At 44.5% G+C, this 19,930-nt stretch overlaps 1 protein-coding gene across 1 annotated transcript; it reads left to right on the forward strand.

The window, feature by feature from the left end:
• Positions 1-394: 394 nt before the first annotated feature.
• dnajc14 (DnaJ (Hsp40) homolog, subfamily C, member 14) lies at positions 395-13,352 on the forward strand. Its single transcript, XM_083770988.1, has 7 exons — positions 395-507; positions 1,629-3,347; positions 5,506-5,612; positions 9,157-9,276; positions 10,598-10,758; positions 11,675-11,777; positions 12,223-13,352. The coding sequence occupies exons 2-7, from the start codon at positions 1,890-1,892 to the stop codon at positions 12,563-12,565; spliced, it is 2,292 nt and encodes a 763-aa protein (XP_083627114.1). The 5' UTR covers positions 395-507; positions 1,629-1,889; the 3' UTR covers positions 12,566-13,352.
• Positions 13,353-19,930: the final 6,578 nt, after the last annotated feature.

Raw genomic sequence — 19,930 nt, forward strand, 5'->3', positions numbered from 1 at the left:
GGCATAGTGGCATAGCTTTTCAAATTGATTGATTGATTGATTGATTTATTAACAGTTTGCAGAACGTTACAGTATACGTTTCAAGTACAACTCAATACAAAAACTGTTAACTGTGAGTGGACGACACCATAAAGCAAGCATTACACTTGTTTACAATAGGGCCCACCATTTTCAATTCATCAAAAATGGGGGTCCGCCGCGGGATAATAATAATAAGTGTCAATTATTTTATTTTGCAAAGTGAAAAGATCAGATGAGGCTTTTTCCCCAAACTTTCATGTCAGACAGTAGGTGGCGTTAATACACCTCCACAAAGACACACACGCAAAATAACCCACAGGCAGAAGGAGGAGAAGAAGAAACAAACAGTAAGTATAGTGTCAGTAGAAGAAGAAGAAGCTGAAAGTAGCAAAGCAAAACAACACGTCTCACTACAACAGCTAGCCGACACACTGTCTCTGTCTGCAGCTACAACAACCACCACACAACACACCCTTATTCCGGGAGGTAAGGCGCAATAACGGGACACTCTCTACGAACAGCACGTTTTAAACGTTTCCCACGCCGTCGTCCCCGAATCGTTTATTGGGACATTATCCTCCACAGCTTTTTAGCTTCCCATGCTAACACCTTTTTTAATATGAAGGAAGAAATCACAGCTAGCATCACAGTTTTAGCCGTGCTACTATAAGTGGGACGACTTCCTGTGATGTCGGGGCTAAAGGGTTTAGCTAAACGCGTTGTGTTCAACATTATGTCCGTTTTGTGTCCCTTCTTCCAGGAGCAGAACATCTTTTATTTGCCTGTCTTTTGTTAAAATGACCAACAGTGAACTTAATTCGTTTATAAGTTGGCATGAACTATAATCTGTCCCGCCCTGGGGCATGATGATGACACGATGTAGGTGAACATTCTGGCGAAAAATGGAACAATTCGGCGAATATAGCAGAACTACAAGTTCACAATGAACGCGTCGCATCGCGCGCTCACAGATCGCGGCTGTTTGATAATCGATACAAGGAAGTGTTGTTGTCAACGTGTCTTATCGTGGCCTGTGGCTGAGCTATTGTGTGAAAGGCTGTACTATAGGCAAGATACAGAAGACACGTGTCTTAATATCTTGCCTAAATAAAGCAAACTATAGACAGTATCTATCTAAAGGTTATTATTTATTAGATGACCTACATGTATGCCACGTGTATGTCTAGAAAGAAACCACTTCTCTGAATGTCCATAGCTGAAGGTAATGACAGGCAGATTAACTGAGACACATTTGCATAGTACAGTTAGATCTGTACTATGCAAATCTGCATAGTACATACTAGCAGATCTGGCAAGCTTGTTGGAGCTTTTTAGACATTACATGATCATAAAGTATTCATTTTTCAGTACTAAATTATTCAGTGCTTTATTCTTTTCCTCCTTGAAATAAGTTGAAAATGAATCCAAGTGGCTCACAGTTTTCTTCCCTTAAGTTTCAGTTTTACTTGAAGTGAAAGTTAACTCCCACTAGCCTCATACATCATATCTTTTTATTATTTAGAAGCGGTGTCATTCCTTATAAAACCCAAATGGCTTTTTCAGAGGGTGTAACTTGTGATCGGTTTGCTTGTTTAAATTTCTTGCAGATCAAAAGAAGAAAGATTCACCTCCTAAGAAAGCCTTTTTTCTTGTTCTTGTTTGCACGCCTGTCCTGGATGTGTCTCTTGACATTGTGGATAATATGACACCTACCTTCAATCAATCCAGGGTCTTGTTCTCTCCTCACCAGACTTTGGGGGAAATGTTGACCGAGCATGTTCTATGCAGGCTCTAACAGGCGCCTTCAACCTCCAATGACACTCAATTCTCACAGAAGTAAATCAAGAGGCTAAGAGGGGGTAAAAAAAATGGAAAAAGAACCCGCCGCCGAGAAGGAGATGGACAGCATTGTAGATAACGAGGACGAGGGCTCCCCAGCGGGCGACCCGGCGGTCAGCGGTGGTTCCGGTTCCACACCGACGGCCGAGCCCGGTCGCTGTGAAGCCAGAGGGACCGAGGAGGAGGAGGAGGAAGGCGAAGGACCAAGCGAAGAGGTCTCGACGGAAGGTCTTCCGTCTAACCCTCAGGACGCGGGCCCGGATCCAGCCGCGCCACTAGCCTCAAGAGACGGAGAAACGGAGGAGAGCTGCTGGGGGGGAGGTCCCGCCGGCGAGGGCAAAGACGAGGACGCCGCGGAAGAAAAGGTTTCCGCTGAACGGATCGTCTCGGACGAGCGAGCCTCGTCCGAGCCGGGCTGTCGGAAGACGGCGGAGATGACGATGGACGACGAAGAGGAGGAGGAGGAGGAAGACGGACAGGGAGGTGAAAGCCTAAACACGACGGCGGACGGGGGGGAGTCGTCCGGCGGTGTCTGGAGGAACCCGACGGGAGGCGCTCCCGGTGGTGGGAAGAAGTGCCGGTCCAGGAACAGCGGTTCGGAGCAGAGCCACCCGTCCTACACCGCCGCCTACACCGCCGCCGCCTTCGCCCCCCCTCCTCCCCCCCCCTCCTCCTCCTCCGTCCAGAAGGGCGGCCTGTCCGGTGCCGCCCCGAGCGGCGGCGGCGGCAGCCGCCACAAGCAGACCCGGAGACGCAACAACCAGCACCACCAGCAGGGGCGGTCTGGCCGCCGGCGCACGGGCGGCCAGTTCGCCGGCGCCCTGCGCGACATGCTGTCGGACTCGCTGAGCACCTGGTGCATGTCCTGCGTCCACATGGTCATCGAGCTCATCGTCACGCTGACGCACAACTGCGGCGTGGGCGTGGAGGCCGGCGGCGTGGCGGTCTACGGCCTGGCGCTGCGGCTGCTGGCCCGGGTCACGGACGTGCCTGGCATGAAGGCGGACGCCCGGCGGGTCCTGGAGTGGACCAGGGTGCGGGGCGCGGGCGTGCTCGGCGTCGTCCTGACCACGCTCTGGTGGGCGAAGCGGGCGTTCATGGCCTGCTGCGGCATGTTCTTCGTCATCGCCATCCTGGGGTACCTGGGGGGCAAGCGCCTGTTCGTCAAGCTGGGAGGGGAGAGGGGCCAGCGGTGGTGGGGCGCCCTGCGGGACTCCAGGTTCTGGGGCGCGGCGGGCTCCCGGCTCGCCAGAGTCATAAACTGGTTCAGGAGAGCGCCGCGTCCGTCCAGCGGCAGCAGCAGCCCGGAGTCGCCCGGCCGGACGCCGCCTGGGGGGGGGAGGTACCAGCCGGACCAGGAGCTGGAGAGACTGCTGGCCATGGCTCAGGTGCCGGAGGAAGATCTGGACCCCTTCGCCGTGCTCGGCGTGGAGGTTCACGCTACTGAAACGGAGCTGAAAAGGGCTTACAGACAGCTGGCTGTCCAGGTGTGTATGTAGTTCTGTACTGTACTGTACTGTACCGTACCGTACCGCAGGCTGGCATAGCCTATGCCTCCAATATTTACTCATTAACCCATTTAGACCTGAGCTCGATTCTACAAATCTTGACAGTTTTCTGAAAAACCTGTGTTTCTATGTCAGTCGTTCTCAAACATTTTCATGTCAAGGACCCCCAAATATATATGTAATTGGCCGCCGACCCCCATCTGAAAATATGTTGTGCCAGTTTTTCTTAGATCTGATCATATACATTAGGGATATTGTGGGGATGACTTGGCCCTTTTCTTGAACACAATATTTAACGTTTTGGTAAATAATTATCATAATTATATAAGGCTTAGAGGTGGCACTATTTTAAACATTTTAAAATGACTGAAGCCGACCAAAGTGCTATACTACAACACAGCAAGAGAACAACAATGACACAGAAAAAATATACAAACAAATGCATGCAGCAATTTGAATACGAAGTTAAATATGCACAGCAGAAAACGGTGTTGAGGTAGCCTGGACACTACACTCAATCGGCAGAACATATTTTTGTAATGGCCGTGGTTAGCGATTCAGGGGGCTTGGGGCCAGTCTTGGGGCGACAGATGTAGCTGTGCTCAAAAACCAAATAAATAAGTCTTGATTGATTTAATCATTTTTAAATCAATGATTTAAAAATGTCCATGGACGACTTAAGCGGCAGGCTATCCCAGAGCCCTGGGGCAGCCGCAGGCAGCAAAGGCTTGACTTCCTCTGGTCTCTAGTTTTAGTCAGTCTTTTGAATGAAACTTTCCATTTACTTTTAGTCATATTTTAGTCATCTGAAATGTTTTAGTCTAGTTTTAGTCAGTCTTTTGAATGAAACTCCATTTACTTTTCAAGGTTTCTTTATTTTGTCTCCCAAGAGAGAAATTTGTCTTGGACCCTAAGGACCCGCCCTGCACCATACAGATACAATACAATACAAGACAAGACAAGACACAATACAAGACAACAAAGGCACACAGTGACCCGTACAACATTAGAAAAAACACACCCAACATACCTAGTGCAGAAGAGGAATTAAGAACATCACCAACATGACCTTTTAGTCATATTTTAGTCATCTGAAATGTTTTAGTCTAGTTTTAGTTGACTAAATCTCCAGTCGATTAGTAGTCGACTAAAATTGTAATTTGGGCCGGCCTTGAGGCCATCGAATGCCTGATTTATATGCCTGATCCCGGCTGTGTGCTGAAAATAGCAGATCGGTTTGTACATCCGTTTATTTTGGGAGAGTGAGACCTGCACACGACACAACCAAACACAAAATGACTTGTCTTAGTTCGACTGTGTCTCTTCTCCACTTAGTCCCTTAACATTTTAGCCTAGTTTTGATTTGTTGACCGAAATTGTCAGTATTTTTAGTCAAAGTTGTAGTCACCATAGCTTAGTTTAGTTCGTTTTTATTTGGGTTTTTTTGTCAGTGAAAAAGGGTAGTCGACAAAAAATAATTCGTCATAGTTTTAGTAGACGAAATTAACACTCATCTCATATAACCTATTCAATGTTCAAGGTTTCTTTATTTTGTCTCTCAAGGGAGGAATTTGTCTTGGACCTGCAGCATACAGATACAATACAAAACAAAACAATACAAGACAAGACAAGCCATTAGCCATTTTGGCTAGTCTAAGGATCTCAGATTTGTATTTTACAGTTGGGTTTCCAAACCAACTGGTGATACCATACCTTAGAATTGACTATACTTGCTCTATAGAAGATCAGCATTATGTTTCTACTCACACCAAAGAGTCTGAGCCTACGGAGAAAATCAGTGGTTCTCAAACTATTTCACCCCCAGAATTATCTGTATTTGAAACATCTGAAAATATGTTGTTCCAGTGAGTCAGCGACCCTCCCCCCCCCCCCCCCCCCCCCCCCACACACACACACACAGAAGCAAATATTTGAGTTAAAAACATTTGCTGTGAAATAATATATATTTAAACATTTGCACACATTTTCACTATTTTAGTGATCTACAGGCTCGAGCTTGTAGATCTGCTAGTTGGTGGTTAAAACGCTAAGGTGAAACAGAGGGCGTTCCAGGTCTTATAATAATGATATTGATATTGCCTTAAATCACCTGTGTGTTCTGTCCTTTCCTTCTTAGGTTCACCCAGACAAAAATAAGCACCCGCGTGCAGGCGAGGCGTTCAAGGTGCTGAGAGCTGCGTGGGATATTGTCAGTAACCCTGAAACAAGGAGAGAGTATGAACTGTGAGTATTATTAACCACTTGAAACCTTATATACCTGCTTATCGATCAGAATACCCAGCCCAGGGCTCTGTACTTGGCCCTTCCCCTTTGTTCTTTCTGCACCAAATCTCTCTGAAAATAACCAATTTACCAAGCTCGCTCGCAACACATGTCTCATTGCGAGATTGTACTGCTTTGATATGTACCATTTGATGTTGTCAAATGTTTGTCAATTTGTACGGCAGTGGTTTTCAACCAGTGGTCCTTGAGGGGGTCCCCAGCTAAATGATGGAGAGTTGGTAACCAAATGGACCCTTATAGATCTTTAACTCTTGAGAGTGTAAAATGAAACCACATGGACCAGGGGTGTCCAAACTACGGCCCGCGGGCCAACTGCGGCCCGTGATCCATTTTTAATTGGCCCGTATCAAATTCTAAAAATATAATGGAATATGGCCCGCACATGAAACTTGCACTTGACTGTATTGTATTTCTTAGTTTTAACACTAGGTTGAGCTACTGTCTTGAACAAGGCAGCTTCTCCACAAAACCAAAACCGATACCTAAGAAACCTTTTCCCAATCGAGTGATAGAGATTGACAGGTTCCTTAGCCAATCAGATTTCGAGTTTGCCCTGCTGGGCCAGCTAGCTGGCCTTTGGTGACGTTAACGCTTGCTTGGATCCCATCTGCTGAAAATATTGTCCAACTAGAAAAAGTGCCCTTCCGGGCACAGGTCTCCACCAGGTTATCCACAGATCCGTGCAGTTAGAGGTAAAAACACTTTTCGGCCAGTTATAGCGCCACCTTGAGGCTGAGTTGAAATTGTTCATGTGGCATTTCGTCCTCGGCCTAGTGGGAATGTGGGTGCACAATTTCACGGAAATCACGCGATGTGTTCATGATTTGCAGCATTTTGTTTGAAACTGAGCACTCCTGTGAACTTTGGAAGCCAATCTTAACCAATCAGGATGGAGTCTGATAAATCTGAAAGACCCGTTTCGTTGAATGGCTGTAGAGAGACTGTGTACCAATTTGCGTGATGTTTGGACAAAATCTGTAGGTGTACTGTGCAAAAACGTGTTTTGCACAAAGCGGCCTCCTGGTGGCGCTATAACAGGCCGTTCTGGAAAGTTTGGGGCAGAGGTTCATGGTTGGCATCCAGGGAGTGTGTGTGCAAAATATGGCATTGAAAAACTTGTTTTGCACAAAGCGGCCTCCTGGTGGCGCTATAACAGGCCGTTCTGGAAAGTTTGGGGCAGAGGTTCATGGTTGGCATCCAGGGAGTGTGTGTGCAAAATATGGCATCGACCGGGTTAACGGTGGCCGAGATTAGCTGTTCACGGACACACACACGGACACACGGACGGACGGAGTGCAAAACATACTCTCCCCACATGCCTTCGGCCTGGTGGAGACAATGAGAAAAGAGTACTGGGTGTTTGAAACTTTCTGCGCGACTTCCTATCTGTGGGTAGCTCGCTAAATTAACAGATTTAACTCACAAACAAACACCAAAAATGACTGGACTAGGAGAACAAACTGTGGTGGTGGATTTACAGTCAAAGCCCTGTTCGAGGACTTCAAGAAAAGCTTGACATTATAACGAAGGGTCGGCATGATATGATCAGCCATGGTAAGGATATTATTACATGCGATGCGATACGATGCAGCTTATTGATCGATTTATGGCCGGGTCCGTGTTGAAGAGAAAAACAAATTATATGTTAGTACACGGGCCGGCTGGGCGCTGGCTGTGCGCTATGGTTGTTGTGAACTTGTGGCTGGTGCTCACTGGCCGAGTCTCTCTCAACCTCAATGCGGCAGTGCCCACTTGGTTGTAACGTGTGTGCTGCGGATCTCTCTCTCTCTCTCTCTCTCTCTCTCTCTCTCTCTCTCTCTCGCGTGTGTGCTGTTTAGTCCCCCGGTGACAGGTTGACACTTGACAGGCTGCATATTATTATTATTATTGTTTGTTTGTTTGTGCACGTGCGGCCGTTCCGCGACCGTCCCGGATGGTGATGTAGGCTGTTTTATTTCTGTAAGCATATTCAATTATCAAGCATAATTTACCTACATTTGATTGATTTTGATAACTTTAATACACAACAGGTGAGGCGATATACCTCATCTCTAGTGAGTGGCCCAGCCCTTCCTATATTTTTCTGTATGTGGCCCTAAGTGAAAAAAGTTTGGGCACCCCTGACATGGACCCTTCTTACGGTCCATTTGGTTTCACTTTACGTTCTCAAGAGTTTCATTTTTGTTAAACACCTGCATTAGGCTACTTAATTTGCAGGAAGTCTACACAATTGGCATCTAAAATAATTCTATTTTTATTTTATTTTTTTATATATTTTTTATCCCACGATTTTGTAACCCATTTTTCCCGCTGTGTGAATCATCTAATGTGATCCTGGGCTCTACACACCCTCCACCAACCTAGTCCCCATATATGGGGGACAAGGGGAGAGCAACGGACTTGAACTCATGCTTCCTTCATGCCTGAGTGTCCAAGTTGCTCCTTTACACCTGACAGGGGGGAGTTTCCCTGGTTGGACGTAGCGCGTGGAAGGAACATGTTACCAGTTCCTTTCCCCTCCCATCAGGCGCCCCGGCTGGCCAGGGGGAGGCAGTTTAGTGACCAGGATTACTGCATGTTTTTTGTGAGGGTACCTACCCTAGGGGACACGGGGAGAACATGCAAACTCCACACAGAAAGGCCCTTTCGCCAACCCCGCCTTCGGGTATGGGCACTGATGACGCTATATTCTCAATAATTCTCATTTTGATCAACGTTTGCCTGTTATCTCTCCTATGGTACCAACATCAATACAGCATGGGATTGTGGACAAAATCTTACCCAACAACAATCAATATATTCTTTAGTTTTGGGTCTGAGAGGCTAAATTTCATCCAATGGTGGTATAATAAATAAATAAATGGTGCATTTATATAGCGCCTTTATCCAAGGCGCTTTACAGAGATTGTGCATTACATTCACCCATTCATACACCGATGGCAGCGGAAACCATGCAAGGCGCCAACTAGCACATCGGGAGCAATTAGGGGTTCAGTGTCTTGCTCAAGGACACTTCGACAGTAACTCTGAGGGAGCCTGGGTTCGAACTGGCAACCTTACGGTTACCATCCAGGCACTCTACCCCTGAGCCACCATAAATGCTGAATACATTAACGGGCCTTGATATGAAAAAGGTTGAAATCAGCTGATGATCAGCGTTGGCATAATGTCATCCAGTCATCAAGGCATCATTTGGCGGCTGTGGCTCAGGAGGTAGAGCAGGTCGTCCAATGATCGCTGGGTCGGCGGTTCGAATCCCGGCACCTCCTCCTGTCTACATGTGAAGTGTCCTTGAGCAAGACACTGAACCCCAAATTGCTCCTGATGTGCTGGTTGGTGCCTTGCATGGCTTCCGCCGCAATCGGTGTATGAATGTGTGTGTGAATGGGTGAATGTAATGCACAATCTATGTAAAGCGCCTTGGATAAAGGCGCTATATAAATGCACCATTTAATCACTGAAAGGTCTTTCCCTCGCTCTACAGGAAGCGCATGGCGGCGACGGAGCTCTCAAAGTCCATGAACGAGTTTCTCACCAAGCTCCAGGATGACCTGAAGGAAGCCATGAACACCATGATGTGTACCAAGTGTGAGGGAAAGCACAAGTATGTATACCATGAACACCATGATGTGTACCAAGTGTGAGGGAAAGCACAAGTATGTATACCATGAACACCATGATGTGTACCAAGTGTGAGGGAAAGCACAAGTATGTATACCATGAACACCATGATGTGTACCAAGTGTGAGGGAAAACACAAGTATGTATACCATGAACACCATGATGTGTACCAAGTGTGAGTGAAAACACAAGTATGTATACCATGAACACCATGATGTGTACCAAGTGTGAGGGAAAGCACAAGTATGTATACCATGAACACCATGATGTGTACCAAGTGTGAGGGAAAGCACAAGTATGTATACCATGAACACCATGATGTGTACCAAGTGTGAGGGAAAACACAAGTATGTATACCATGAACACCATGATGTGTACCAAGTGTGAGGGAAAGCACAAGTATGTATACCATGAACACCATGATGTGTACCAAGTGTGAGTGAAAACACAAGTATGTATACCATGAACACCATGATGTGTACCAAGTGTGAGGGAAAGCACAAGTATGTATACCATGAACACCATGATGTGTACCAAGTGTGAGTGAAAACACAAGTATGTATACCATGAACACCATGATGTGTACCAAGTGTGAGGGCAAGCACAAGTATGTCGCCGCCACTATTATCACGATTCTTTTTCATGTTTTCTTTTGGTATTTTATAAGTTAGACCAATTGGAACAAAATACTTTGAGCAATATTACACAAGGGTGTGGTTTAACGTGATTATTGCCACGGCAGTGATGCGGTCAGGAACGAGACGTAGTCGAGTTCCGCAAGCATCACTGAAGTGTAATACTGGAGTGTAATATTGCAATGACAGATGTAGTCACTACGACCACAAATGTCCCAAGAAACTAGCTAGCCTAGCCACAGAGTTTGGTGCGCTCTGGGAAAACAGAGCAGCTGAATTCTTTGCTTTGATTAGGTGGTTTAGTGGTGCTCGTTTGAACCACGGCTAGAAAGCTGTTTCAACCAATCAGATTGCTTCCTCGAAACGACCTGTTTTATATTTGTAGCCTGTCCCTTTGTCACTGCTAGTGTGAACACGGCATGTGTAATACAAAATGTCTGACACCGATAAGCAAAACAAACGTCATAAAAAAAAGATCACGATTACTTCTGTTTAGATTGTTTGGTCATGCATTTTAGCAAACGTGACTCAAGTCCAGTTAGAACAGTATTAATGTCGCTGACCGATCTGTCTTGAGTCCAGATAGAACAGTGTTAATATTGTTGCCCGGTCTGTCTTAAGTCCAGTTAGAACAGTGTTAATATTGCTGACCACTGATCTGTCTTGCAGGAGATTTGAGATGAATCGGGAGCCCGCGGAAGCTCGGTTCTGTGCAGAGTGCAACCGCTGTCACAGCGCCGAGGAGGGAGATCTGTGGGCCGAGTCCAGCATGTTGGGCCTACGGATCACATACTTTGCCTTTATGGATGGAAAGGTCTATGACATCACAGGTGAAAACATGGTTTTTCTTTCAATGTATTTCCCGGGACAGTATATGTTCTTTCCTCCTTCAGAGAATAATATTCAATCTGTTAAGTCGGCTGAGGTCGCTCATCCTAACGGTGACACCTCGCCGATTTGTAACCTAAAAATCCATTTGTTCTGAATCTGATGTGAAGGGGGGACGCCCAGGAGTCCTTGAGAGTGCTCCAGGGAGTCCCCAGCTAAATCAATGATGGTTCGAAACCAATTTCCATACTAGAAGGCTTTCTTACCTTTATTTGTACGTACTTGTTACGTCCCCACCAAAGAGGTCCAGGTGTTATTTTGTGCAAAAGTGCATTATTGGCTATTTCCCCTGATGTAAGCCCTCAATGGGGGTTGGGTTTTTGTGATAATTCGCTTATTTCCGTCAAAAAAGCGGCACACTTTAATAAGTGTGCCGCTTGGAATACTATTTACATTATGAAGAGAGGATATATATACAAAATACAAAACACATTATGGAAATAAGCGAATTAGCACAACACATCATAGCCCCATTCAATTCAACTTATGGTAGGGGAAATGGCTAATAATGCGCTTTTGCACAAAATAACACCTGGACCTCTTTGGTGAGGACGTAACAACTACAAATAAAGGTACCCAGTTATAAAAATATTTTTTCCGGATGCATATTAAACCGGCGGTCCTTGAAATGAAAATGTAATTCTGTATTTTAAGGTAGGAGCGATATACCAGGTCCATTAGATGCTTGTATATTAGGCAGCGGTTGGAGTAAAGCAGAAGGGACGTGGGAGGATGTTGTGCGAGGCCTCAGGGCGTTTAGTTAGACAGACAAAAGGAGGTAATTTGTCTCTCTGGCAGCAAAGCGTTGCTGCTCAGCCGTTCTGACATGCTCTCTCTCGCTGTGCTCTCGTGTTTCAGAATGGGCCGGTTGCCAAAGAATAGGTATCTCTCCAGACACGCACCGTGTGCCGTATCACATCTCCTTTGGTTCAAAGAACAACAGCAGCTCCACGAGGCAGAGGTGAGTGACCTGGAAGGAAGTAGAGCCGGGCCGACGGGGCCGTTATTATTATTTAGGGTTCAGAGAACAACAGCTCCTCCACACGGCAGAGGTGAGTGTCCTGGAAGGAAGTTATTATTTAGGGTTGGGATCCGGAACCGGATCCAAACATTGACGGTTCACATTTGTGACTGATTCTGGAAATAGGTTTCATCACAGTTAGATTATTTATTTATGTGTCACACACCAAAGGTGCCCAGCCCACATGGACTTCAATATTGTAATAATATTGTAGGTGTACAATAAACAAAACATTCTGCCTTTTTTCCCAAGCTTTACATAAGAAATCGGCTTACACGGATTGACACCTGCATTTAAATGTCATTTTATTCAGGCAACTGTTGGTAAAAAAGGGAAAATATCAGACTTTGTTTGTAATCCTAGTCCACGTCTTTTTCTTTTCCAGAACGACGTCTGAAAACGGTCCCGGTCCGAGCAACCCTGCAGATCTACAGGACTTCTTCAACCGAATCTTTCAGGGCGGGCCCGTCAACGACATGACCGCCAACGGGGGCTTCTTCCCCTCTGGGGGCCCGTCTCAGCATCACCCCACTGGGGGGGGCGGAGGTGGGGGGATGCCGCCGCCGTTCTCCCCTCCCCCGTCTCAGACAGGTTTCTTCATGCCGGGGGCGGGGCAGGGGCAGCAGCGTCCGGAGCCCGGCGAGACCACCTCGTCGTCGTCGTGGACGGAAAGCGCCAAGCCGCCGCCTCGGAGGAAAAAGAAGGTCCGTAAGCCGTTTCAGAGGTGAACAAAAACCTTAACCTGTTGATGTCTTGATGTTATTATCACCATAGCAACAGCAGGGAGAACCCCCCCGGAACCGGAAACGAATAAATGGCCCATGTTTGTGTCTCTCGCCTGTCCCGCGGGGCGTGCCAAGAGCTGCCCCCCCCCCTTTATTAGGGGTAGAACTCGGGGTAGATTGACGCGGTGCAGAGGCTGCCATTCAGACAGCCAACAGCAGAGGGCGTCAGAGAGCCGCTAGGATCATGAAGACATGAAACTTGCCCCCAATTGAAGTATTTGCTGGAAGGGGTTTAGAAGATGGCAGTGATGGTGCTTCCCCCTCCCCTCCCCTCCACTCATTTATCTTTTGTTCTGTTGGTCTTTCAGAAGACCGTAGCCTTGGCATTGAACTGTTCTGCAATGAAAACAACTTTTTTCTTTTTCTCCTGTCTTAATTTTCCTGCCAAATCCTGCATTGCATGCATGATTTATTGATTCACTTGCAAATTTTTAAACCTTTTTTGGGTTCTCTAAAACTTGCGCTATTGTTTTTTTTGGATAGGGTTGTTTTTCCGTTTATGGTTAATGTGTTCCGGCTTAATACAGTGCAAGAAATTGTTGGAGATTTTTCAAAAGGCCTATTTTGGAATGTTTTCTTGGATTAATTAATTTGACCGTGATGATCGTCATAAACGATATGTTGATCTGTGCAGTTTTAACTGCTTCAGCGTTACCTTTGATGTGTGCACTAGTGATCTGTGTGCACTAGTGATCTGTGTGCACTAGTGATCTGTGTGCACTAGTGATCTGTGTGCACTAGTGACGTGTGTGGGCCTACTTTTACAGCCGTCGCTTGTTCACGAACCCATTCTGACCTGAGATCAGATTCTAAAAATGTCTTCTACATCCTGACAGTTTTCTGAAAAAGCTATGTTTCTATGTCAGCCGTTCTTCGATTTTTCAGAAATGGCAGATCTACAAGCTCATAGCGCGCCACCGAGTGGCGCGCTATGAGCTTGTAGATCTGCTATTTTTCAATAGCTAAAGCATGACATGATGCTAACACCAAAAGGGGTTCCCGCCCCAAAATGGGTTTTAAGGAACGAATCTGAACCTGCAAGTCATGAGATTTCTGACGCTAATCTACAAATACGGAATGGAATATTGCCCCCCCCCTCCCACGTTTATTTAAATGCAGCTTTGTAACATTGATAATTGTTAAAGTGATTTTGCGTTGCTTAGATTTAGAGACAAAGACAAAGAAAGTGGACTTCTTCTCAAGACGGCGACATGGCGTGCTAAGTTAACCCATTCTGACCTGAGATCAGATTCATACAAGGTTTCCACTGGACACACACTGGTCTGATTAAATTGTTGTCATTAGTCAACATGCTAAAAATGGCTTTTTTTTTTTTTCAGAACAGAAGCAAAATTACTACCGGTAGTCAAAACCACTTTTGCTTTGTTTGGCTGATTTATAATTTAATTTGGTGGTTTATGTTTACTTTTAACAAAGTTAGTATCAAAAGTTGGTTTTGGGGGGTTTATTTTCAGTCTCTACAGATTGTAGTTCTGAATATGAACAGAATTGTCTTTCCTTCTGAACAGGAATTGATCCTTAAATCACGTTAATATAATTTGAGAGGAGGAACGACTCCCATTAGGCATACATGTGAGAATCTAATAACTGTTGCTATTTGGCAAACATGGTACAATAATTAATTATTTACATTTTTTCCCATAATGTAGGGTACATTTTCCCATTCAATCATAAGTGCAAAAACAGAATTCCACCCTTTATAAAAACTCAAACTTATTGGAATCACAGGATCAAAGTAGTCTGGCAGCCAACAGGCTTTTTTTGCTCAACGTGGGAAATTTGGTATATATATTTTTTGTTATTGGCCTAAAATATTGTCTATATACTTTACATACATTCATGAAATCCACCTGCTGACCAGCTGTCCACACTGAGCATTTATTTATTATAGGGCGTTATAAGTGACCATACCATTAACAACCCATATAAGGGGATATATGTGACCATACCATTAACAACCCATATAAGGCATTATATACATTTTCTAAATTTCATTATGCTTCAAACTAGGTTTCTTTTATTGATGATGATTCTGAATCCATTGCAAGCATTAGTTTTGCACGGTCATTGAAAGGTTAACCCAGTTTCTATGTCAGTCATTCTTCGATTTTTCCAAAATAGCAGACCTACAAGCTCATAGCGTGCCACCGAGTGGCGCGCTATGAGCTTGTAGATCTGCTATTTTTCAATACACCAAAAGAACATCTGGAGACAGACCCTTTTGGAACAGAGATAAACGGTTCTTTCATAGTATGGGAGCTCAAGGTCTCTCTCTTATTAGACATGGACAGAAACAGCTGCCTGTTGTCATGGAAACCTTTTTAGCCTGAACGTCTTGACTGCACCTTGTGCGGTTTACATTACAAGTATTCAACCAACCAATTCTATGGATAAAGGAATTTTTCAGGCGGTGGTTAGATTCTCTTATCTGGAAGTCGTGGCCCAGAAGAGGGGTTCTCAAACTTTTTGAGGGACGCTATAGCCCCTCCTATGCCCCAGCTTTCTGAGTTTGTGTCAACACAAACATTGTGTCTTGTCATTGTGATTAGCTGATCACCCCATAGCGATGATTTGATTGGCTGAGCACCGAGTACATATTGAAGTTAAAAAAAGTGAGGGCAGAAAAGTGAATTGTGATTGGCCAGAATGAGATAATGATATATGACGAGAAGAGCGCCCCTCACTTCACACAGGTGTGATTTTTAACCCATTCTGACCTGAGATCAGATTCTAAAAATGTCTTCTACATCCTGACAGTTTTCTGAAAAAGCTATGTTTCTATGTCAGTCGTTCTTTGATTTTTCAAAAATAGCAGACCTACAAGCTCTTAGCGCGCCACTCGGTGGCACGCTATGAGCTTGTAGATCTGCTATTTTTCAATAGCTAAAGCATAGCAAAATGCTAACACCAAAAGGGGTTCCCGCCCCAAAATGGGTTAAAGCATAATTTTTTTTTTTTTACATTTAGCCTTTTATAGGTTGTTAATGGTATGGTCACATTATAAGGCCCTATAAAAACAAATTGCTCAATACCGAAAAGCTGGTCAGCAGGTGGATTCATGAATGTATGTATATATATAGATAACATTTTAGGACAATAATAATAATTAAAGAAAATGCCCCCCCCGGCTGCCGGACTACTGTCATTGAGGATTAATATTGGACTGTAACATGTACTGTATGTCATATGACATAATCCTGTATGATTCTTCATGCATTTCCCCCGTTGTACTCTTAAAACATAAAATAAGCTCTTTGGTAAGGTTTCATACTTCATAGGGTTAAAGGGACACCTTGACATTTGTCTTTTTCTTTTCTTTAGATCTTCTTTTTTTTGCCGCCTTGGGCTTCAGGTTACTTGATTAATTTGTTCCTGGAAATGTTATTAATTATTACATCACAAATCTTTATGTTCAGTTTTGCTTGAATTGCTTCCCGTTATCTTTAAGTGCCATTTGAGCTGCTAGATATTGCTAGAACATTAACTTATATATATTATACTGTACACATCAGAGACACATCCTGTCAAAATGCACTACAGATATTGTGGGGAATGATTCTTATTTCTTAGCCTCCCGACCGGAGGCTGATTCTACAAATGTGTTCTAAATCAGTAAAGGCTTTTCTGAAGAAAAAAAAAAACAACGTATGTTTCTATGTCAGTGGTTCTCAAGCTTTTTCATGTCACGAACCTCCAAAATTATATGTATTTTATTTGGCCCACCGACCTCCCAGAAGCGAAGATTTTAGTTAAAAACGTTCGCTCTGAAAGAATATACGGTATATTCAAAGATTTGTGCCACATTTTCACGATTTCTCTAAAATAGCAGATCTACAAACTCATAACGCGGCACTGAGTGCCGCGCTATGAGTTTGTAGATCTGCTATTTTTCAATAGATAAAGCATAACATAATGCTTAAAGCACCAACAGGGGTTCCCGTCCAGAATTTAGCTTTTCTTCCAAAGTCTGCAGACCTCAGTGATGCTAGGAGAATGTAGAGTGCCATCCCACCATTTTGAGCCACATCTGACTGAGTGTCCATTAGCAAAGGGCTCTATGCACGGTCGATGATGTGCACACACACACACACACACACACACACACACATACACACATACACACCATTTTGTTAAGAACCTGGGCCCCTTCCCTACTACTACCTGTGATGATACTAATGAAGGCTCTGTGGCTTCTGTGTTCCATGCTGGTCAAACAGAGTCAAGCCCCTAAACCTCACCAAAGGGTCACCATTCCAACCATGTAACTCCTTGGGTCCCAAGCGGTTGCAAAGGAGTTGACGCTAAAACCGGCTCTCGACCCTTTGGTGTGGTTTTGGGGCCATTGAATTCAATGTGTTGAATCACTAGGTTTCAAACGTGGGTCAACGTGCAACAAGACATATCACACCGCTGGGACAACGCTAAAAACCGCCTTGACTCTTGACCGTTTGGTGTAGTTAAGGCTTCAGGGTGCTGCTATTGCCCATTTGCAGACCACGGCCATGTTTCCATCAGAGTTTGGAAGCACTCGTTTTACTTTTCAGTAAAGCAACGCACCTTGCTTATATGGTAAGATGGCCACGGTCTGCATATGGAGAATTGTGTGTGTTGGCCACTGTGGAAACACTCTGCTACAACACCAGTGGGTTCCAAAAGGCCTCGTACGGGTCTGTAACTCTGAGAGTGTACAAAATGGAACCACATTGTTATTGTGGTTCCATGTGTACACTCTTAGAGTTATGGGGGTCCTTGAAATTAAAAGTTTGACAACCCACTGTGCACTAATTGGAACTAGAGGCTTATCCGGTAACACCTGTGAAGGAACTAAGTAAGAAAGGAAGTAGGAAGATTTATTCTGTGTGCAATCTGTCCATAGAGCCTATTTAGAGTTGGAATTATCTTCCAACATGTTATCTTTGGTGCCGCCTGTAGGAGGCACTGCTGTGAAGGAAATCCAGAGTCGTGTTGATGTTGCTGTTGGTCACGGTTTTCTTTTCATCTCCACTCATTTAATGACGAGTAAACTCGAGTTTCTTCTCTCCAGATGGAGTCGTAACACCAGTCTTTAAGTAAACTCGAGTTTCTTCTCTCCAGATGGAGTCGTAACACCAGTCTTTAAGTAAACTCCAGTTTCTTCTCTCCAGATGGAGCCATAACACCAGTCTTTAGACCTGAGGACCTACAAATACAAATTCCTTCTACAGTTTTCTGAAAAACACATGTTTCTATCTCAGTGGTTCTCAAACATTTTCATGTCAAGGACCCCCAAAAACATATTAAATTGACCGCCGACCCCCATCTGAAAATATGTTGTTCCAGGGACCCCCCCCCCCCCCCCCCCCCCCCAAAGATTTGAGTTGAAAACATTCGCTCTGAAAGAATATATATTCAAAGATTTGTGCCACATTTTCACGATTTTTCAAAAATAGCAGTCCTACAAGCTTGTAGTGTGCACTCTGTGCCGCTCTACGAGCTTGTAGATCTGCTATTTTTCAATAGAGGGTATGCGCATGCTTAAAGTGAGTGGCAAAGCAACATGCAAAGTGAGTTTAACGTTGTTTAATGCAATCAGATTGGACTTTTCTGTTTGGATGTATATGGGCTGTCAAGGCCAGAAAGTAGTTTTTTGCCACTCAGTAGGCATTCCTGCATAACATCCGGGTTTGATGATGATGTCACGCGCCACATACCCTCTATAGCTAAAGTATAAAGTATTGCTTAAAACACCAAAAGGGGTTCCCGCCCTGAATGCGTTTAAAGCCCAGTCCACACCAAAAACATTTTTAGTGCAAAAAACCCCGTTTTGGGGTTCTGTTGCAAGTGGCAGGCCGGCTGTCACCATTAATTGTCACACAAATGATTGTGATTAACAATTGTAATAGTTTTATTTTTATTTTACATTGGAACGTTACAATTGATTCTACAACCAACCAATTCTACAACCTAAAGGAATAAAAGTTGTGAAATGTTTTGTCCACAACTATTCTTTTTTTACACCTGACTCATACGTCACACCAGAGCGATTTGCGTCCAAAATAGCCCATCTACATACAAGCTCACAATGCGTCACTGCATGTTGTGAGCTTGTAGATCTGTTATTTTGTTGGACGCTTGAGCATTCCCTGGACACGAGCTATATCTGGTGTTGGCTAGAATAAATGCATTGCGGGGTTTTTCCATATTGTTGGGTCCAAAACTGTTACTTTTCAGCATTCAAATCCAAAAGTAGCACACATTATAGATCCTTATAGATCTTTAACTCTTGAATGTGTAAAAAATGAAACCCAATTGCTTTCTTTTTACACTCTGAGAGTTACATTATTGTTAAACATCTGCATTACTTAATTTACAAGAAGTCTACACATTTTAGAGAATGTAAAATGATTGTTATTCTTGGTCAACGTGTTGACCTGTTATCTCTCCTAATGGTACCAACATCAATATGGAATTGCAGACAAACCTTATCCAACAACAACATATTCCTTTAGTTTTGGTCACTCACACTCACTCACACTCGCTCACTCACACTCACTCACTCACACTCACACTCACACACTCACTCACACTCACTCACTCACTCACACACACTCGCTCACACTCACACTCACACTCGCTCACTCACACTCACACTCGCTCACTCACACACACTCACACTCGCTCACTCACACACACTCGCTCACTCACACACTCACACTCGCTCACTCACTCACTCCAGCAAGGCTGTGTTACGGTGAAATTGGTGACCTGCTGAAATATGTGACGATGATGTAGACAATCGCATAACGTCAGTGTCCGAACCTTAATTATTGTGGTTTGTTTATTAGCGGAGTTCAACCTATAGCTGTATTTAAAGACCTCCATGTATGTGTATGTGAAGTCCACAAGATGGTAACATATTTCGGCAGGTCACCAATTTCTCCGCAACACCGTCATGCTGGAGTGAGCGAGTGGCCGAGATTTTTGGTTATTGGAATTTAGCTCAGATGTCATCAAATGGTGGCTCAAATGCCGAATATATTTATAATGAGCCTTGAGACGTTTCTGCCCAACACCAATGATATGCTATGCTTGTGATGAGAACGTTTTCATGTCGGGACCCCCAAATTGACACTCATTAGCACGCGGACCCCCATTACAAAACGCCAGGGACCCACATAATAAGACAAGATTTGTATGTCTCTAGCAGTGATTCTTAACCATTGAATTTCAAGGACCCCCAATTTGGCAAGCATTAGTCTACACAGACTCCCCGTTTAATTGCATTTCTATCTCTGGGACCCCCAATTT

The sequence above is a fragment of the Protomyctophum parallelum genome, assembly GCF_964188405.1.
Source record: "Protomyctophum parallelum genome assembly, chromosome: 8".
In the NCBI taxonomy this organism is placed as follows: domain Eukaryota; kingdom Metazoa; phylum Chordata; class Actinopteri; order Myctophiformes; family Myctophidae; genus Protomyctophum; species Protomyctophum parallelum.

Excerpts from the sequence above, each read along its gene's own strand:
- dnajc14 (XM_083770988.1), top strand. The coding sequence starts at position 1,890 with ATGGAAAAAGAACCCGCCGCCGAGAAGGAGATGGACAGCATTGTAGAT. Across the intron at positions 9,277-10,597 it reads AAGTGTGAGGGAAAGCACAA|GAGATTTGAGATGAATCGGG; the intron begins GTATGTATACCA and ends TCTGTCTTGCAG. Across the intron at positions 10,759-11,674 it reads AAAGGTCTATGACATCACAG|AATGGGCCGGTTGCCAAAGA; the intron begins GTGAAAACATGG and ends CTCGTGTTTCAG.